The 22,442-nt window shown below is 44.0% G+C and overlaps 1 protein-coding gene and 1 long non-coding RNA gene across 2 annotated transcripts; one reads left to right on the top strand and one right to left on the bottom strand.

Moving 5' to 3' along the window:
* Window positions 1-10,958: 10,958 nt before the first annotated feature.
* Window positions 10,959-12,787, top strand: LOC123443803. Its single transcript, XR_006630822.1, has 2 exons — window positions 10,959-11,970; window positions 12,065-12,787. It is a non-coding gene; the product is annotated as an uncharacterized LOC123443803 (long non-coding RNA).
* Window positions 12,788-13,198: 411 nt separating this feature from the next.
* On the bottom strand, window positions 13,199-17,768 carry LOC123443802 (serine/threonine-protein kinase AFC3). Its single transcript, XM_045120334.1, has 12 exons — window positions 17,595-17,768; window positions 17,407-17,497; window positions 16,885-16,911; window positions 16,639-16,792; window positions 16,511-16,559; window positions 16,064-16,178; window positions 15,856-15,947; window positions 15,609-15,756; window positions 14,472-14,536; window positions 14,302-14,399; window positions 14,119-14,224; window positions 13,199-13,686 (listed from the first exon to the last, which is right to left on the bottom strand). The coding sequence occupies exons 1-12, from the start codon at window positions 17,670-17,672 to the stop codon at window positions 13,543-13,545; spliced, it is 1,167 nt and encodes a 388-aa protein (XP_044976269.1). The 5' UTR covers window positions 17,673-17,768; the 3' UTR covers window positions 13,199-13,542.
* Between the last annotated feature and the right edge of the window lie 4,674 nt (window positions 17,769-22,442).

Here is a 22,442-nt window from a genome sequence, read left to right as displayed (position 1 = left end):
TCAGAGCGAATTTCTTCGCATATTTGGGAGTGACGAATATGTACTCCTTCCACTCCTTAGCCCATCGGCGTTCTATCTTATGAAGCCGAATTTTTCTCTTGGCCATAGTTTCATGTTCATCACGGGTGCAGTAATCCAGGTATATATCCTTAGGGATGTCTAAGGTTGTATTCTGCTCAAGTTTTTTGCCTCCCTTTTGCTTCCTGTCATCCTCCATTTTCTTCAGCTGAGGATTTTGCTGATGAGATTGAACTCTTGAGGACTCTGATGAGACTTGAAGATTTTCTTCAAGAAATGTTGCAAATGAGTTAATTTGATGAGAACCGAGAGATTCATCAACTGACATGTGTGTACCTCTGAACAGAGTATAGTTGCGAGGAATTTGGAGAGGTCATATGCGTTCTCAGATTTGAAGAAAATGAAAAAAAATTGACAGTTGAGGAATTTTACCAGTGGTTGAGGAATTTGCCTAAGCATACTGTTCTTGGGTTCCAGAGTTGTACAGATCCGAAAATTCGCACAATTGAGGAATCTCGTGAAAATCTTAGATGCTTAGTGAAGTTCATCAATAGTGTGGTGATAGGCAGTGTTTGAGAAATCAGATGCATATGGATTCTTGAGGAAAAACAGATTTCACATCTAAGAGGTAAAATAGTAGATCAAACTTGCTGTGAAAATAGGGTTTTTATTTACCCTAGATGGCGCGCACGAAGACAGAGAAGAGTTTTAGGGAGAAGCTCTTTCGGTGCGTGTCCAATGCGCCCTAACCCGGCAACAGAGGACGTCTACGGCGGCGGCGGACGAGAATGCTCCGACTCCGGCGTGGTTTCGACGACGGAAAAGTCGAGGCAGTGAAGCTCTTCTTCGCCGACGACGAGACTTCCAGCGGTGGCGCTAGGGTTCGATGCTTTTCCTGTAGCAGGAGTGTGATGGAGCGAAGAAGTGTTTTACCAAGGGGGATGGGGACATATTTATAGCGAGGCAGTTATTGTTGGCACGAAGAAATCGGACCAAATAGCCCGTGCCTCTACGTCTCCGCAGGACACGTGTAGCTTACGGGCAAAGCGGTGGAGATCGTGGTTATCCGAACGAGGAAAGTGGGGTTCAGTTACTGTTCATTAAAAAATAATTTTGAAGATTTGAGGATTTTGTTACAAAATCATCAGCTGACAAGGACGCAGTGAGGATTTCGAACAAAGTTTCAAGTAGAACGCATATGAAGAATTGAATAGACTGGATGAGAATAGCATAGAGGAAAAGTAGGGTCCGATCACATTCACTTAGATGAAATATCAACTTCAAGAAATAGCTATAAGCGAATGTTGTTGAGGACTTGAAATCACAGTCTATCTAGGTAAACAAAAGTCATCAAGTGTTTTTGAAGATTTGACTAACTTGAGGATTTTGTGATAAATCGTCACAATGAAGAACAACAGTTTTGAAGAAAATCAAATTTTGAGGAAATGGAACTTTGAAGAAAATCAACTTGAGGAATTTCATGTTGGGCGGTGGCGTGACCCACCATATAAGAATGTTGATTACAAACGTCGCGTACAATTGTAGTAGGGCCCTGAGAATCAATTTCTTCGTTGATTTCTTCACACTCAGAGTGATATTCTTCATTAGTTGAAGAAAATCGATTCATCGTGTGTTGCGCATCTAAATCATCAATTTTGCATAAGTGTTAGGATGTGTGCATGTTTTTACAAAACATTTGAAGATTCTAAGATATTTAGCTCACACGGCAACTTGCAAAACCTTTTCTCATCCAAGGGCTTAGTGAAGATATCTGCCAGTTGATCATCCGTCTTCACATGGTCGATGAGGATATTTCCCTTGAGGACATGGTCCCGAAGAAAATGATGATGAATCTGGATGTGCTTGGTCTTCGAGTGTTGTACTGGGTTGTATGCAATCTTGATTGCACTCTCATTGTCGCAGTAGAGAGGCACATTCTTCATGTTGATGTCGTAGTCCTTGAGGGTTTGCTTCATCCATAGCAATTGAGCACAACATGAACCAGCAGCAATGTACTCAGCTTCGGCAGTGGAGAGTGATACGCAGTTCTGCTTCTTTGAGGACCAGCAAACTAGTGATCTTCCGAGGAAATGGCATGTGGCAGATGTTGACCTGCGATCCACACGGTCACTAGCATAGTCAGAATCAGAATACCCTACCAGATGAAGATTTGAGCCCTTGGGATACCATAATCCTAGTGTTGGTGTGTGAGCTAAGTATCGAAGAATATGCTTCACAACCTTATGGTGTGATTACTTCGGTTTTGCTTGAAAACGTGCACACATGCAAACACTAAGCATTATATCTGGCCTAGATGCACATAGATACAATAAAGAGCCAATCATAGAGCGATATACCTGTTGATCGAATTCTTTACCATTTTCGTCAGTGCCGAGGTGGCCGTTGGTAGGCATTGGAGTCTTGGCACCTTTGCATTCATGCATGTCGAATTTCCTCAGAACATCCTTGAGGTATTTCTCCTGTGATATGAAGGTTCCATTGCGTTGTTGACGAATTTGAAGACCTAAGAAGAATTTCAGCTCCCCCATCATAGACATCTGATATTCTTCACTCATCATGTAAGCAAATTCATCACTCTATCGTTTGTCAGTACAGCCAAATATAATATCATCGACATATATCTGGCACACAAATAGCTCATTATCATAGGATTTAGTGAAAAGAGTTGGATTGAGTGAACCAGGTTTGAAGCCTTTCTTCATGAGGAATTCCTTCAATGTATCATACCATGCCCGAGGGGCTTGCTTGAGACCATAGAGCGCCTTTTTGAGTCTGAAGACTTTGTCTGGATTCTTTGGATCCTCAAAACCTAGGGGCTGAGCAACATATACTTCTTCCTCAAGCTTACCATTGAGGAATGCACTTTTCACATCCATTTGATATAATATGATGTTATGATGATTAGCATAAGCAAGTAGTATTCGAATAGCTTCAAGTCTAGCAACAGGTGCATAAGTTTCATCGAAATCTATTCCTTCAACCTGGGTGTAGCCTTGGGCTACAAGTCGTGCCTTATTCCTCAGCACTTGACCATCCTCATCTTGCTTGTTTCGGAAAATCCACTTGGTTCCGATGATGTTGTGCTTGCGAGGATCTGGTCGTTTGACGAGCTCCCATACGTCATTCAGCTTGAATTGAAGAAGTGCGTCTTGCATAGCTCGGATCCACTCCGATTCCAGGAAAGCCTCAGCAACTTTTGAGGGTTCTGTGATAGATACAAAGGAGAAATGCCCGCAAAAGTTAACTAAGTGTGAAGCTTTTGAGCGAGTGAGAGGACCTGGCGCGTTGATGTCATTGAGGATTTTGTCAAGTTCTACTTCATTTGCAATCCTCGGATGAGCTGGTTGAGGATTTCGTCTAGGCTGAGGAAGTGGTTCTGGAGCAATTTCCTCAGGAGCACCTTCTTGATTTTCATCAGTGATGGGGATGGTTTCTTCATCAATTTCCTCAGTGGGAACAATGTCTTCAGTAGGTTTGAGCTTTATTGCTTCCTCAGGAGACAACTTATCTGGATCAGAAGGCAATTGCTCTTTTTGCGAGCCATTAGTTTCATCGAACCGCACATCTACGGTCTCAACAACTTTGTTGTTATAGTTGTTGAAGACTCTGTAGGTGTGCGAGTTCTTTCCATAACCGAGCATAAAGCCCTCATGTGCCTTAGGTGCAAATTTTGAGCTATGGTGAGGATGTCTAATCCAACATTTTGCACCGAAAACTTCGAAATAACTTACATTGGGTTTCTTATCAGTGAGGACTTCATATGAGGTTTTCTTGAGGAATTTGTGAAGATATACCCTGTTGATGATATGGCATGCAGTGTTGATTGCTTCAGGCCAAAAGCGACGAGGAGTCTGATATTCTTCAAGCATGGTTCTTGCCATCTCAACCAGAGTCCTGTTCTTCCTTTCGACGACACCATTCTGTTGAGGAGTATAGGAGCAGATAATTCGTGAGTAATACCAAGTTCATCAAGATAATCATCAAGACCAGTGTTTTTGAACTCTCTTCCATTATCACTCCTGATATGTTTGATCTGGATGCCGAAGTTCGTCGAGGCCCTTGAAGAAAATTGTTTGAAGATTTCCTGCACTTCAGTTTTATATAAGATGATATGCACCCATGTATATCTGGAATAATCATCAACTATGACGAAGCCATATAAAGATGCTGCATTTGTTAGTGTGGCATAATGAGTAGGTCCAAATAGATCCATGTGAAGCAATTCGAATGGACGAGTAGTAGTCATGATAGTCTTCGAGGGATGCTTGGATTTGGTCATTTTCCCAGATTCACATGCACCACAGAGATGATCCTTGAGGAATTTGACTGATTCGATGCCGATGACATGCTTCTTCTTCGTGAGCGTGTGCAAATTCCTCATGCCTGCATGACCAAGTCTTCGATGCCACAGCCACCCTTCTGAGGTTTTTCTAGTAAGCAAGTGGTTGGTTGAGGACATGTAGAGAAATCAACAATGTACAAATCCCCTCTTCTGACACCTTCGAAGACTTTGGATTTGTCAGATTCCATGATCACAACACATCTATATCTACCAAAGATAACAATCATATCAAGATCACAAAGCATCGAGACTGACATGAGGTTAAATCCAAGGGATTCAACAAGCATCACTTTGTCCATATGCCTATCCTTGGAAATAGCCACTTTACCAAGTCCCAATACCTTGCTTTTACCTTTGTCAGCATATGTGATTTGCTTCAGGGGTGATGGAGTTAGTGGCATATTCATCAGCAAGCTTTTATCACCAGTCATGTGATGTGTGCAGCCACTATCAAGAACCCACTCAGTACTCTTGGGTTTGTCATCCTGCAGATGAATTAGTACAGCTTACCATCTCATATGCTTCAGACTTGAAGAATATGATATCAATTTCATTAGATAGTAATTTCATGATAACAGAATTATAAGGACGTGTGAAATATTTCTATTTCATCAATATTAGCTTGCGTCCTATCAAGCATTTCCTCAGGTCTCCAGCAACTTCTTCAGATGATGATTTTCATCTGGAGACCTGACCTGCAGAAGTGATTAGTTCAATTTCTTCACCACCCACATTTGAAGGGGTGGTAAAGCATTCATCATCCTGCGAGCACCATATGAGAAAGGAGGCATTGAAGCTAATGCACTTCTCTTAGCAGTAGGGGGTTAAAGTACTCATATGAATATGCAGAGAACTGGTTTGAGGATTTATAAACATAATGATTTGAAGAGTAACGTTCATATTCATATTCCTTATAGTTTCTCTGCATGTTAGAAGCATTAGCACGGGTACGAGCATAGTTTTGACCAGTTGAGGATTTTGATCCTCTTGAAGACTTTGATCCTCCCTGTGGAATTTGATCTGGGGTTCAAATTCTTCATAGGTGATGTCATGAGGACATTTACCTGAAGATTTTCAAGACAACTTTTAGGAACCCAGATTTTCCTCAAGGGAGGGTCATTCCTGCAGTTAGTTCCAACATATTGAGCAAATACTTCACCAACTTGATTTTTGAACAGTTTATAGTTGGAGTCAAATGACTCATCTGAGGAATAGGATAAATCACATGAAAAGCGAGTTAGATTGGATGGATCAAAAGGAGGCCGAGTAGCAACAACCCATGAGGTTTTGGGATACTGCTCAGGTTTCCAATAGGATCCATCAGCATTCAATTTCCTCTCAAAGGCAATTCCTTCTTTCCTCGGGTTCCTGTTCAAGATCTGCTTTTTGAGCACATCACAAAGGGTTTGATGTCCTTTGAGACTTTTGTATATGCCTGTCATATACAATTCCTTCAGTCCTGCATTTTCATCAGTGACATGTGTGTTTTCCTCAAGTGAGGAATTTGACACTACAGGAGCAGTTGAGGAATTTGTAGAAATAGAAGCATTTGATGATTCTGGTGAAAAATTAGCAGTTTCACGTTCAATGCATTTAAGACATGGAGGAATGAATTCAGCTTGAGCAGCGCTGATCTGTTCAGCTAGTAATGAATCATTTTCCATACGAAGATCATCATGAGAAATCCTCACCTTCTCTAGATCAAGCTTACTTTGAAAAATTCATAGGAAAGTTTCTCATGGTCAGCGAGGAGTGTATCATAACGATCTTGAAGATTATCAAATCTAGACTGAAGACTTTTCACATCTTCAGTGAGGATTTGGGTAAGATTCATTTCATCATTCAACAGATCATCACTTCTATCTAGCAATTTCTGAAGCTTTTCCAGGGCAGTTTGTTGTTTAGTGACAATGATAGCAAGTTTACTGTAACTGGGTTTTTTATAATCATCAGGTTCACAGTCACTTGAATCAGAGGAGGGAGCATTATTCGGTACCTTTGAACCTTTTGCCATGAAGCAATAGGTTGGAGCGAAGTCATCAGTGTGGATGGTGTTATCATCTTCTTCAAGGTTGAAGATTGACTTGCTGACGAAAGTGGTTGCAACTGCAAGACTGGCCTGTCCGGATTCTGAGTCTTCATCAGAACCCTCCTCTTCATCACACTCCTCTGATTCTGCCTCGGAATCCATTTCCTTGCCAATAAGTGCCCGAGCCTTTCTGAAACTAGTCTTCTTTTGCGATGAGGGCTTTGAAGATTTCTTCTTATTCTTCGAGTCATCAGAACTGTCATCCTTGTATTTCTTCTTCTTTGATTCCTTTCCCCAACGGGGACAATCGGCAATGTAATGACCTGATTTCTTGCATTTGTGGCAGGTTCTTTTCTTGTAGTCCTCAGATGAAGATTCTGATTTCCTCATATCTCTTCTTGAAGATTTACCGAATTGGCCACGTCGTGTAAACCTCTGGAATTTCCTCACGAGCATTGCAAGCTCCTGTCCAAATTCTTCAGGGTCACCAATGCTATCATCCGAGTCTTCTTCTTTAGATGAGGAAATTGCTCTAGCCTTCAGTGCACGTGGTCTAGAATAGCTTGGTCCATATAGATCTTTCTTTTCTTCTTGCTGGAATTCATGAGTATTGAGTCTTTCGAGTATATCAGCTGGATCAAGCATCTTGTAGTCTGGTCTTTCTTGAATCATCAGGACTAAAGTATCAAATGAAGAATCCAAAGATCTTAGCAGTTTTTCACAACTTCGTGATCAGTAATGTCTCGAGCTCCGAGTGCTTGCAGTTCATTTGATATGTCAGTGAGGCGATCAAAGGTATCTTGGCAGCTTTCATTGTCAAGCCTTTTGAAGCGATTGAAGAGATTGCGAAGAACATCAACTCGAGAGTCACGCTGGGTTGATACTCCTTCATTTACTTTGCACAGTCTCTCCCAGATAAGTGTTGCTGAGCCCAAAGCACTCACTCTTCCAAACTGGCCTGGGCTCAGATGGCCACAGATGATATTCTTCGCTTGAGAATCAAGTTGCTTGAATTTCTTCACATCAGCAGCAGAGACACTAGCAGAGATAATGGGGACGCCATGTTCCACAATATACCGGAGATCATTGTCAATAGCTTGTAGATGCATCTGCATGTTGGTCTTCCAGAAGGGAAAGTTCTTTCCTTCGAAAGTAGGACATGTTGCAGTAACCTTAATCATGCATGCAGTCGACATAACTAAAACTCCAGGTGGTTAAACCAAAATCACACAGAACAAGGGAGTACCTTGCTCTGATACCAATTGAAAGTGCGTTATATCGACTAGAGGGGGGTGAATAGGAGATTTTTATAATTTCATCACTGAGGAAATTCCTTTTGAGGAAATTCCTCACTCATGACTAACTTACAGCGGAAACAGTAAAAAATCAGGAGTGCAAAGTTTCACTACAACAGTTTTTCAGTAAGCAGGCATGCAGAAAGCAGATGAGGATTAACTTGCGTGAAGAATTTGGGGTTGAGGAATTTCAGAGAAAGTCTTCAGCAAATTCTTCAAACAGTGACAGTGAAAGTCATCAACACATAATCTGAGGAATATAAAGAGTTGAGGAATTAGAACCCGTTTCACAGCGAAGACAGTAGTTGATGACCCAGTTCCAACTGTTGTGACAGTTGTACATCTGGTTTGGAGCGGCTTGGTATTAAAACCAAAAGACACACAGTCCCTACCGTATTCTCCTTGGGCTAAGAACACACAGTCCTCGCCCAACACTCGTGGTAAGTCTTCAGGGCAGACTTCCAAACTCTCACAAACTTGGTCACCCGACGATCCACAATTGACTGCTGGATTGCTCTAGACCATGACGCCTAATCGTCTGGAGGATGCACAGTCCTCAAAGGTAAAAGGCTTCAGTCCCACAGAGGAACAACTTCTTCAGTGATGCTCAATCACTTGGTTCTAGGTTTGTGGTTTGGTGTTTGGGGTATTTCCTCACTGATGAATTACTCTCGAAGACTCTGAGGTATTGGGTTGCTCTTATGACAAGTGTCAGTTTCTAACGGAGCAGCCAGCCAGCTAATGGTTGTGGGGGCGGCTCTTTATAGCCTGGGAGCATCCCGACATGATTTGACACTAATGCCCTTAAATAATATGACCGTTGGTGTGGATAAGACCAATGATGTGGCGTGGCTATCGAAACGGTCGGAACCCTCAACTGTGAGAGTCCTCATGGTACTCGTATTCCTCACTTGAGGCTTTTGGTGGGATTAGGCTTGGGTTGAGCATCATGAGGAAATTCATTCCAAAGTGTAACTTCGACCCCCTTTAACAGTACGATGTTCCTATTACTCAAGTGTGAAGAAAACAAAACAGATAGAGTAAATCTTCATGCTTCAAAGTCTTGAGAATGATTTTCTTCAGGACACACTCAATTCCTCAATTTCAATACCTTCATGAGGAATATCAATTTCATCGCAGATTCTTCGCGATTCAATTCTTCAGCTTCAGACCAATTTCTTCAACCGAAGATATACATTTTTAGGGGTCGATATTCATCAAATATTTCAAACTCCTCAGTGACTTATAGATCCTGTGTATACTCATGAACACATTAGATACTTAACCTATAAGTCTTCAAACCACCAAAATCACTAAGGGGCACTAGATGCACTTACAAAAACCTCCTCTGGGTGCGATCGAGTGGAATCCTTAGGGCCCGAGTAATGCCACATGGCATGATCCCTCACCTGAAGAGGCTGAATACGCCGACCGAGGAATGTTTCAAGCAAGTCGATCCCAATCACTCCGCCATGGACCAAGTTAACCACCTCATTTACCAGGATCACTACCTGAGTCTTCTCCTCATCCGACACGTTTATCGTTCTAGGAGCAGTCGTTTGCTCCAAAGTGAATGGGGGAAGGCCAGTCAACATGTTTGGAGATGCAATATCATTACAGTAAAACCAAGTCGACTGCCAATTCCGGACTGACTCGGGAAGGGTCATCTGAGGATATGTACTCCTGCTCCTCTTTTGAATCCCCAGACCAGCACACAACTGAATGACATGAGTCCTACTGTCACTCGGATTAGCTTTCTTCACCGGTTGGGAGTGCACAGTGAAGATGTGTTTAAATAGCCCGCAACGAGGAGGACAACCCAAAAAGCATTCGCATAATGTTACAAATGCGGCAAGGTATGCGATGGAATTGGGAGGAAGATGGTGAAGTTGCGCACCAAAGTAATTCAGAAAACCGCGGATGAAAGGATGAGGGGGCAAAGAATAACCTCACTCAATGTGAGTAAGGAGGAGGACCCATTCTCCTTCGCGTGGCTCCGGCTCGACCTCCCCTTCAGGAAGCCTCCACGACTTCTCAGCTATCATCCCATGTTCGACGAGCTCCAGAACACCCTCCTTCCAGATGGTTGACGGGAGAAAATCTCCGTGGATCCACCCTGGCGGCAGCGCGGATCGGCCACCTGACTTTTTCGACTTTCCGCCCTTTTTGGCGTGCTCAAGTTGGCTGTCTTGCCTTTCGTCATCAAAGTGGTTGCTGAGGCAGATCAAAGCAGAACCTGCGGGGCGGGGATGGAGAGGAAACAGAGGATAATCAAGAAAAGGCACTGCTCTAAACCCTAGCGTCGGCCGGATTTATAACCTCCCGAGTGAGTCGCTAACTGGTGGGCCCGTCGGATCTCTGTCTATCCCGATAACAAAGGAGGCACGATACGTGGCGATAAGGGCGATGCGATAATCGAGGCATCGTTATCCCACTTGCCCTGGTGGTTGCGTCATCACCGCGCAGCGTGCGCTAACCAAAATTTCGAATTCCGTGAAATCCGGGTCTGACGAAGTGATCTGTCACATCTCAAAGATCCCGTTAGTCACTTGGATCAACCCCAATGCTCAAGATCACTCGGACATACTTCACAATAGAATCGATTAGGGTGAATGACGAAGATTTCAGTCGACGCACAATTCTACTAAGCCCCGAAGCACGTTCAAGATCTGTATGCCTCGACAAAATTTGCATTGACAACCTCGATCCATTCGGGGGCTAATGATGGGGATATGTACCTAGGATAGGGCCATAGGCCTGACCTACATGTCCTACCTAAGGGCACCTCATTAAATACTTGAAGACTACAAGGAGGGTTCCGACTGGACATCCATAGCGTCTGAATCACTCGGTAAGAAATCACTCGGAGGATTTCCCCCTTCACTCGACAATCAACTTCCACTCGGAAGAACCAGAAGCCAGTCGACGCAGAAGACCAGAAGCCACTCCAGGGAGGCCAACAGGCGAGCGTTCGGCTGGTCGTCATAAGTAACATTAATTACGTACATTATCAGTAACGTACGCCTTTAAGCTCCATTCATCGAACCCTTAGTGGCCTGGTATTGATGAGGGGTGGCGCACTCTATATAAGTCACTCTCCCCTCTACCACAAGGGTTCGCACCACCTCCAACACGCATTCCACACTGTAAGAGCTCCCGAGCACTGAGACGTAGGGTTGTTACCTCCACGAAAAGGGTCTAAACTCATACATCTTGCGTACAAGCTTGCCGTAACTAAGACTCTGCCCTCTCCTTTCGTACCCCCACACCTCTACTGTCAGGTTCATTCCCACAACACTAACTGCCTTTATTGCCAACATAGTGTATCAATCACTACGGAAGCGACGTCGGCGAAATAATTATGTAAGATCTGTATTATATCCTGCATGATTTTAGAGATACAAAACCACATTTTGAAAGCGACCGACTCCATTTTGGAACAACTGAGAATTTTAGAATTATTTTGTTGTCTATTTGAGATGAATTATGTAACATCTGTATTATATCTTCTTTGATTTTACTGTTTATTTGAGATAAATTATGTAACATATGTATATCTTGAACAGTTCCTTCTCTATGTTCTGTCATATTTTCCCACATTAAAAACCGTGTAGGCTGTGTGGTCTTTTAATTCTATGAAACAGTGTTGTCTTTGTCTTTGTGTATGAATTAAGAGGGGAGAAACCGAATAGGTTATGCACAGGGATTTCATATGAACGGGAATGGTGGGGATTGGGTGAGAGACCGGATCACTAATTCCCTGGGAGGTTAGAAACCACAGGTGAATTCTACCATGAGACAACCGAACAAGGCCTTAGGGGTCCATAGTGCCGTGTGGGTCAGCCGGAGGGAGAGCCCGCGCCATATCCAACAAGAGCAGGAACGTGTCCGTAGGCACTCCATGTCGGATGCCGGGAGCCGCGTCAGACGCTGCCACACCTCCATCGGCCACCTTCGTCCTCGCCCAGTTGTAAAAGATGAGGGTGCGCCGCTATTGTGGAACCTCGGTGGGCTCCGTCGCGAGCCGTGATGGGGAGGCCGCCGTGGTACGTGCGCCGGGAGGTCGAGGCCGGTCTATGCCCCGCCATAGGCCATTGTGTCATCCAGCCCGAGCCACACACCTGATTCGTCGGGTGCGCTCTAGCCGTTCCGTCCAGTGGAGGAGCAGCCAAGGCGCATGGACGGGGGCATCGCTAGCGATGTTGACGAGAAGCAGCAGCGGTTGCCGCTCGATCCAGTGCAAGAGAAAGGGAACGCATGCGATGGTACCTTTTTTTTGTTTGAATCTCTCAATTGATGGGGATTCCATCTCTGTTTTCACTTGCTCTTCCCTGATACTCCCTCCGTTCCGAAATATAGGTCGTTGGGGTCTTTTCCCAACCAGATGAAAAAGCAGCAAAAAGACCAGGTAACCCCGCTTCAATTTGAGGAGGAGCCGAAGCCGGGGATGAAGAGGCGGCCGATTGTCGAATACCACCGCTCTTGCCGCTCCAGCCCCACCACCACCCTTGCGGTCCTTGTCGCTCTTGCATAGCTCCGGCCCAGCCACCACCACCGACGGCCCATCGAACACTAGTAGTACTCCACGGCCGCCGCTCCCCTGCTCCATGGCCGCCCACGCTGCTCCCCTGCTGCACCGCCAGTCGGGACTGAGGATTGAGAAGAAAGGAGGAGGGGATTCGGCGCCGCGCTCTACAGCTTGGCCCACCTGCTCCTTTGTCGGTGGTGGGGCGCATCCAGCGGCTCCGCGGCTCCTCATCCAGCGTCGGCACACGCGGATCCAGCCTCTGACGCATACAAGTTCGTCGCCGACAAAAAGACTCGAGCTTTTGACGAAGGTGGTGGGGAGAGGTCGGCGACGAGCGAGGGAGAGAACAAGAAGGATGAGAGCGAGAGGGGATGAGACAATGAGCAAGTGGGCGAGTGCGTGGCGACGAATGGCATTTTGGAAAGGATAGAAATGTCGTAGTGTTACGCGATTTGTACTAACAAACCTTTAACGACTTATAATTCGGAACGGAGGAAGTATTATCTTATGTTACCTTCCCTGATTGAAAGATTAGGAAGTATTATCTTATGTTACCTTCCCCGATTGAAAGATTCGCCGGGCATGGCCTGCCATGGAAGAGCGTCACTGTTGAAAAATTGCTTCATTGAAGAGCGTGCTGATAACATGTTAAAGTAAAGATCAAGAGAGTGTCAAGAGAACACAAATGAATCAAATCTGTTCTTTATCCATGGTGAAGGACAAATTTATACAACGGGAAAAGACCCAATCTTGGAAGGCGTCTGTTGAAAGAGACGTGAGGAACCGCCACAATGCCGGGGATTAATTGCAGGGATTAATCTTTAATCGAGTGATTGATTAAATCCTAACACTCAGAACAGTGCTTCCCAATCTCCGAGTAATCAGTTTGCACCGTTCACAAACACACCTTCAACAACAGCATGGTTCTAATTGTAGGAATTCTCAGCCCTGTCAAGACTTCTCGAGAAACAGAACACGGCACAGGCCTTTACTGCTGCCTTGCCTTGCCTTGGTCAGTGATCATTGTAGTGCGATTACAAACCCAGGATTAAGACGGCAACCCCTGGTGCACCGCATCTTCATATTGTACAGGTCACATCAAGTACACTAACCTCCCTAGGAAAAATGCTATTGTACATTACACCTGAGCGACTGGAACAACAGCTTATCACCACCGCAAGCGCCATAGCTCGGCTTAAATCATCTTTATGCTAGCTGCTTCAATTGTCATTCTGCTCTAGGCTTTGTGCCCGCTGCTTCTCCAGGCCTTGTTCTTGGCAAGCGGTGGAATCAAAGCATCTTCCAATTGTCATGTTGGACCTGGAATTCGAAAGAATGGATGGTCTAGAGCTTCTTGGGCAGTAAGGCGCTCTGAAGGCTCAAACTTTAAAAGACCATATAGCAAGTCCGCCAGCGATGCCTTTGAATAGTCAGCATTTCTCGCAACCAAGTCCTGACGTTGCAGATATGTAAGCTGAGTTGCGATACAGTTATTTTCATATTGTAGGTTGCATTCCCACACTCTCAGTGGTGAATTAAAGTAAAATACTTCAACAAGCAAGCAGCACAGCACCTAGATATTCTGGAATAATAAAACTAAAAATATCATTACGAACGGACCGGATAAGTGGAACTTATTTACTTATTGTATTTGCACTCCAACAAGCCCATGATAAACTATGTGTTAGAATTATTACAAGTATGCACTACCGTACACATGCGCGGTTACTTATGTAGGTAACTTAACCCATTAACAGTATTCTTATAGGTAGAAAACATAATCAAAAGCTAAACTAGGGACAGAAAAAACGCACAAGTTCTTTAAAAATTGGTAGAAAAGGATGACCAAATAAAATTAAAAAGGAATAATCAGAGGAATCAAAACCTTTAGCCGGTGTAGTTTTCTGACTGCTCTGATACTTTCTCTTGTAACAGCACCTTCAGGCCAATTTAGACGTGCCCCTCGCCTAAAATATTTCTGAGCTGATGAACTGCACATTCCAAGGAATACAATGACATTAAATAAAAAATAAAAATTGATAATCAAATTAACGGTATAAATACGAACCTAGCCTTCCGTATCATGTGCTCTGGTATGGGTCCCAAAACCCTCTCCATCATTGCTAGGTGTTCCAGGTTCTCATGTGTCTGAAACAATGCTTCCCCCTATAAAATGTTTAGGGTTAGGACCATATATCAAGGTAAAAGAGGAAAGGCAGGCATCACAAGCAATCTAACCGAGCATAGCTCAACGAGGATGCAACCAACACTCCAAATATCACATGGCAAACTCCAGCCTAAGCCTGCCAAAGGAATATTCAGTAACATCAGAACCACAAGGAAAAGGAGAAATGATGAGTTCTTATTCAACACAGAAACAACAGAGTTCAGTATAATCAATATTTATCAGTAGTTCAGCACAGTCAAATAAGATGATCGTTATGCAGATTTCAGCTTGACATATATAAAAGGCACTGTAAAACTTAGACCAATAAACACCCAACTGTATAACTATTCATGCAAGACTAGTCTCTTAGGGCCAGAACCATCAAATCTAGGGCTGAATATATTTTAGACAGACCACTTTGCAAGGAAGAAGATATGCCATATATCTATTCAGCTAGTACATCAATCCTTCAATGTAATGCAATCTTCAGGGCATGCATTACTGGGTATAACCAAACTAGACTGTAACAAACCAACAGTACTAATCTACTATCAGACAACCCAGTAAATATACCCCATCAGAAGAGGATGGCCATCTATAAGATCTTACCAAGCAAAAGACAAAAACACCTAGGAAAGCAACAATCGAGGAAAAAAAGAACTTGTCATATGCCCCAAAATGTTGGCATATTATATACACAGTTATCATTCTATATAATCAACCAGTAGTTAAAAGTTCAAACGATCAATCATTGAATGTCTGTATAACTGTCATTTTATCTTCCATTATTGTGCTAAACCGACCCTGCAGTCTAGCAGCTGCCAGTACTTGCAAAAAAGCAAATTGACTACTAGCTGTATATACTACCTTACTAAGGAAGCAGTGAGCCGACCTAGCTACTACAGTACTACTCCCTAGCTAAGTAAATAACACAAGGATTACATCTAACATAACCAACACTATTCTGGAAATGGCAAATCAGTTTCTCTTCTAAATAAGTTTCGTTATGTACAGATAAACAAGAGTATCAACTGGCATGCATCATACTTGGATTCCTAGGATTACAATCAACATTTTTTTCTTTACATGCATCATACTTGGATTCCTAGGATTACAATCAACATTTTTTTCTTTACAAGCATATAATTATAAACACATAAATCAAACAAGATGAAACATAAGCAAACCTTTAGGAATAACCAATTTACCTAAGATTATTTCAGGTGCCCTGTAATGCCTCGTAGAAACAATCGAGTTATGTTCCTGATTATCAAAGGCAGTACTACCAAAATCTATCAGCTTTATGGCACTGGACTTTGGCAAGCACTTGCAGTGTATCTCATCTTGTGAATTCTTCTGTACAACCCCAAGTGATCATTCAAGATAACTGCTAATACCGTATGCCTAATTACAAAATAGCAGATGCTCACCACAAAATTGGTCGAGATTAGATACCTTGGAACTTGGAACCTTTATATATTCGGAAGATACAAGGAGTATGTTTTCTGGCTTCAGATCAGTGTGAATAAGGCGTAATTCGTGCATATCTATTTTAGAAGAAAGGAAAAGATGGTCAAGCATGCCACTTGAAAGCAAGGGAAAAATGAATCTGCAACTGCCAAACTTGTTAAGAACAGATATGCAGAATCAAGCAATCACACACATGCTACAGATTCCAACAGTTGTCGTCCAAACTCCCGCACAAGTTCCACAGGGAAAGGTTGGTATCTATTTCTCTTTAGAAAATCATACAAGCTTGGCCCAAGCTTCTCAAATACCTGACAAAATCATTGATATCCATTGAATAAAGTTATCTTTATTTTGTTTCCATACCAGGGAACCTTCATGAGGAAAGAGCGAAGAAAAGAACTGTTTTATAAGCATACAAATCTTATTACGACTACATTATCATGCTATGTGTACCAGCATGAGCATCTCTTACTTTGTACGAGTAAGAGGTACTAAGAGGGCTGGTAAAATTAACTGTTAACAAACAAGGCATATAAACAGAAATTCAATGCGCTATAGGAGATGGAAGTGAATGTAACAACTGACAGTTGGAATCAACGTGTAGAACTTGCATAACTGAACAAAAGAAAATCAAACTTACAATGCATATATGGTTGCGATAGTCAAACCATCTTTGAATTTGGACACAGCTGGCCATTAAAGAACGTTCATCAAGTAAGAAATAGCTAAGAGTAAGGTTATAGAGATTATGTTTGTTGAGAAACTAACAGGGATCTGTATCTCTCATTTTCTGCAAGGCGATTGAGCACATCGATCTCAATCATTGCAGCATCCCGGTACTTCCGGATGCTTCGGACAACTTTTATTGCAACATATTCACGTGTTTCACGGTCCCAGCATTCCAAAACTCGGCCAAAAGTACCTATGAAAATCCAACTCGTGTCGCTGTACATTAGAATAATAGGAAAAACAAATGAGAAGCACAATAGAAACCATAATGAAGGGAACCCGAACCTTCACCCATTTTGCTCAAGATTTTGTCTGCATCACGAAAAAGGAGAATTGTCAACAAACAATAATGCATTACCAAAGGTTTTCCCAGTTTCGACTTGGACCAAATGTCAAAAGTAGTAGGTACGACCATCGAGTTTTGTATGCTAATATAAACATAACAGTGGAAAAATTAAATGGGAACTTTGCTTCATCATCCCCTTCAGCCAAAGCAGAATTAACAAGTTCTATACAACAAGATAAAACTATCCAATCATTCATGCACGTTGTGGAGGTGAACCTGATTCATTTAGGAAAAAAAATTATGACAAGTAAATGCCAGTGCCCCCCCCCCCCCCAACTACAATTATTTAGGTACTGAGGGAGTATACATAAACAAGTCTTTATCCATCTTTTTGTTCTAAACTATGTGCACTTTAGCAAGCCTTTGTCTACCATGTTTCTCAAAATTAACAAAAATAAGTATTTATATGCGTGCACAATGGCTCTAGGAGATAACAACAGGAGTAAGGAGCGGGTGCTTACACCGACGGGTCAAGTTCTCGCCGAGATCAAACACGTAATGGCCGTCACGGTCGTCATCCCGCCACGGCGGCGACGCGCCACCCCTCGCTACCTGCAGCAGCGGCGGCAGGGCCAAATCCACGTTAGTGATAACCCGAACGCCCAAGCCCTAATCGCAGGCATAAGTAGCCCAAGTATAGAATCATTACCACCTCCCGCTCCGGCGGCGGGTCGCCTGCGCCGTCCAACTCTTGACGCGTGCGCTTCCGCGACCGCGACGACTCCATGGATTCCGATTCGATTGGGACGAGAGGAACGGGAGAGAGAGAGAGAAAGAGACGGAGAAACCCTAGGGCGACGCTGTGCGGGTGCGATGCATGGCGGGCTGAGGCCCAACAGCGAGTGGAGTTAGGATAGATTGCCTGGTGGGCAGGACTGGGCTAAGTTTGGGATTTTCGATTAATATAAAGTCATTAATTAACCAAAAATCCCAAACACGTTTGAATTTTTCGATTATAATGGCAAAAGATTGGATTGGATGAATTTATTTGGACCTACCAGGGGTATCCGGTAGGAAGATCTTGATCAGTTCACAATCTATCTTAGTTTATTCAATGACATGTTTAAAACTTCATAAAGGTTTGTAGTAACACCAATTTCATAACAAGGAAATTCTCGTGGAGAGCAAGCAAGGTAAACAAAAAACATATTAGGTGTCTTGAGAGGTGATGACACAATATAAATTCAAGAAAGGTCATGATTTCCGTCATCTTGAATTGTCTAATTTATCTCCTTTGGTAAGGTTGTTGGGTTCTATCCTAGGTGCATCACATGCAAATTAAAAAAAAAACCTACACGTAGAACAAACAAAAACATGCTACACATATGCAACAGATCGTTACCACTAGACACGCAGTGCCATGCAGTAGAAGTTGAGTTGGGGCAGCGCGTCCGCGAGGTCCATCTCCTCCTCGTTCGATCTCCCTCAAACAGTCGCTCGCCGGACCCACGTATAGGTTCGCCGGAGCGGCGCAAGTGCACCGCCTCTAATGGTATCTGCACGTGCAGGAGGAATACCGTGCGGCGGACTGCTAGGTCCGATCACAAATTCACCAGTGAATGAAGGTGGCTAGTTGCAACACATGCAAAACCCTAATGATGGTGCTGAAGCGATCTCTTGATTAAGTGTGCCGCACCTCCACTACATATAAGCATCCGGCATGGGCTCAACTCTTGGGCCTAGCACGAATTCCAAAGCTCATTTGTTCCTTCTCTTAAGCGCACGACCCCTTAGGTTCTCGTTCACTTGGTCACCAGTCAGATCTCTTCGGCTCGGCTAGTCGGTAGCGGTCTTGTAACGTCTAAGATGCGATTATATCCTTATTTTGGCGTGAGGGCCTCGGCAGGGATAGAAGCGCATCTCGTCGCTTCGCAAGAATGGATATCGTTACAAGTACATGTATTGAAAAGATGAGTATAAGGAGTTGGCTTACACTCATCACAAGCTACATCAAGTTCACGTCAATACAACAATATACAGTCATCATGAAGAAGAGCAGGGTCCGACTACGGACGAAAACAAACGATAAAAGAACGACGTCCATCCTTGTTATCCCAGCCGGCCGGCCTGGAACCTATCCTAGATCGATGAAGAAGAAACTCCAAAAGCACGATCATCGCGCTCACGTCATAATATCACTTTACTTCTATATGTACTGGTGTTGTAGTAATCTGTGAGCCACAGGTTGCCCCAGGTAGCGTTAATAAGCTGCTCTCTTTGGGGCCAACACCATCAGCACTGGGCCCTGTATTATGTTGAATTACTCCTCAGGTTCATGACGCCCTATGTTTTCAGTATTAACAGAATTATTATGTTGGCCAAATATAGTATCAATGTTGGGCCTTGCAAGACGAGTTTTATCCCAAAACGAAAGTCAAGGGGGTCCCCATAACAACCCCAAGCATGTTAGGAGCGCTCATTTATGGCACATAACACGGGTAGCCGAAACTAAGGCTACAAAGGTGGAACAAAACACCAAGTTGAAAGGTCAAGCCTTCCACCTTTTATCAAGTATATAGGTGCATTAATTTAAATAGCATTAGTATGGTGTTATAACAAGGAACTAGCAACGCTATAAGAAGGCTGAGCAAGCGGTAACATAGCCAAACAGTGGTTTGCTCGGTTGTGGAAAGGTTAGAGGTTTTTCATGGCAATGTTGGGAGACTGGCATTTAACAGGTGGTAGGCAGCGAGACATAGCGATAGAAACGAAACAAATAGCATGGCAATGATAGTAATGGTATCTAGGGAAATGATCATCTTGCCTGTGACCCCGCTTGGAAGAAGAACGACTCCGTGAAGGAGACGAACCGACGTAGTAGAACGGATCCTCACATTCTGACACGCTTGTAGAACTCTATCGAGACGAAGCAAACCGGAAACAAGAATCAACACACGATATTCATCACGGCACATGAACGATATGATGCACACCCTAATATGATGCATGATCGGTTCAATTATGCAAGGCATGGCATGGCAATTCACAACAACCAAACACTACACATTAAGAGTTGCATATTGTCGAAACTCCACATTCAAATATTTAGTTCACTCTCATTTAGGTACACAACAATATTAAATGTTGTTAAACATGGCAAGAGGTGAAGCGTAACTAAACTACCTATCTAGGCATTTCAAATGAGGTCGAAAACAACATATAGCATCTCCGAAATGACCCCATACATTAACTTTGTAGTCTGTCCAGATCTGTCCTAAACGTATTTTCAGTTTGTTAAAGAGCAAAACAAAATGGTTCACATGAAACTACACATCATTCTAGTCGGTTTACATATATAGCTCATCTCCAACGGAGCTACGGTTAACTAGCTACGAATTAAACCCTTTTTAACACGTTGTCACGCAAACCAACGCAAACAACGCGGTTAACAGTTTTAATTTTGCATGAGAGTTGGAATTGATCTATGCGAAATTCTACAAGTTTTACATATATACGGTTTTTGCATACGACGCACGATTTAAAAGATACGGGTGTTTTAAAAATTAATGTTTTTTTTAAATCCCTCGTAATTAACTAAATTCGTTGGACACATAAAAATGCCATCGGGTCGAATCTGGTAATGGGCTGAATCGGAGCACCGATGCAGGATAACTAATTGTCGCCTGGGGCACACAATAGAGGGGCCCATGGGGACTCACCTCAGGCCTTGGCCCGGTCGATGCTGGGCTGGTGTCAGCATGGAGCTGGGCCGAAGGGGCGACGAAGGAAGCTGGGCCGCCCCACTTGGTGCACCCGGGCAAGGCAGACGGGGCTTGGTCTCCCTGCCCGATCCCGATCGGGACGAGGTAGAGGAGACCACGGTGGCGGCGCACCTCCGACCGGCTGACGCGGTGCGCAGGCCCCGGGGCCCAGCAGCAGCGGATCCGGGGCAGCGGCGCTGGATCTGCCCATCCCCAGGGCGGCGGAGTCCTGATGAGGCAGGCGGCAGCTTCGGCGACCTTCATGGCGCAGGGCGGCGACGCGCACGGAGCATGCGAGGTGGCAGGTTCGATGCGAGGTATGCCCCGACAAGGACGTGTCGTGCTCCGGCGAACTCTACGGATGGTGGCGGGGTTGGCTATGTCGCGGCGATCTGCATCTTCTCGGGGCCGGCGGGACGGAGGAGCTAGTGGCGCTCAGGGAGGAGCTGGTGCTCGGGGGAGGAGCCGGCGGGGTCGGGTGGTGCCTTGGCCCGGTTCGGGCCCGGGGCGGCCGGAGACGGGCTTCGCGGGCCGTGGCAGCGCTCGGAGGTGGGAAGCTACGGTTGGGTGGCTAGCTGCACGGAAAACAAGGTGGAGCTAGGGTTAGGCAAAACTAGGCACGGGAGGTTGTTAAATATGGAAAAGGGGGTTAGGGTTAGGGGAATTAGCCCGTTTTTGAGCCGTACGATCTCGATCGGACGGCTTCGGACGTGGGGATGGTGTTAATGGGCAAGGTGGGCTGTGTAACCATGATGGGTTGAAAGAAGAGAGGGGTTTTGCGGCCCGGCAACGAGATTTTTAAACACCAAAAAACGTCCGACGATAAACCAACGACGGTGTCGCTATGGTCGACCGTTCGGGTATCAAACGGACTCCGATCGCGATGAAATTTGACAGGCGGCCTACCTACATTAAAATAATACTGCATGCCAAGTTTCATACTGCATGCCAAGTTTCAACCCAATCCAAGAATATTTTATACACACCCTTTTAAAACAATATTTTAATGATGTCATGGGCGCGTGCGAGTGTGATTGGGCTCAAAATAGTCAACGGCGAAAATAGAGAGAACCAACAACTAATAACGGATGCAAGTTTTGAAAACTGGCGGCAATGGAGTGCCGATGCGATGCAGATGATGCACATGATGCGATGATGATTGTGACAAACAAACGAATCACACGACAAGAACGGAATAAAAGGGGAATCTTCTGGAGCGTCGGCCTCGAGCTCTCACAACTCTCCTACACTAACAAGAGATCTCGCCCCGAGATCTAAGAATGAAAGGGGAAGAGGAAGAGAAAGGGAAATCGGTAAAACTTAGTGGCTTCTTTGACAAATGAGTGGAGCCAATGGATCTTGAAGGTTGCAAAGAGACGAAGAATGATATGAGGAACAAGACAAAATTCACAAAAAAATTCGGCAGCACTTCGGTAGGAAATTGAGGATTTTTTTTGATAAGATGGAAAGATCTTGACAAGATTCACAACAAACCAACTAAATTGATATGCAAGGAAAGAACATGAAGGAAAATACAACCTTCGGTTAAATGAATAAGTAAGTAAAGAACATGATCTTAACAAATCTAGATAGTGAATAAATAGAGCAACATCACAACAACTCCAGAATAAGAGAATAGAAACTACATCATTGGGAGAGAAGAGAATGAAGAAGAAAATGATAACTTCCACCACAAAGGATAAAGGAGGAATACTTGCTCTTTGAAATGCAAGAGAAATAACACTTGAGGTTCTCCAATAAGAGTCTTGAAGAACACATTGAGAATGAATGAAATC

This window comes from Hordeum vulgare, chromosome 3H (assembly GCF_904849725.1).
Source record: "Hordeum vulgare subsp. vulgare chromosome 3H, MorexV3_pseudomolecules_assembly, whole genome shotgun sequence".
Classification (NCBI taxonomy): domain Eukaryota; kingdom Viridiplantae; phylum Streptophyta; class Magnoliopsida; order Poales; family Poaceae; genus Hordeum; species Hordeum vulgare.
The sequence above is the reverse complement of the archived record's forward strand: the minus strand, read 5'-3'. Positions and strand labels throughout refer to the sequence as shown.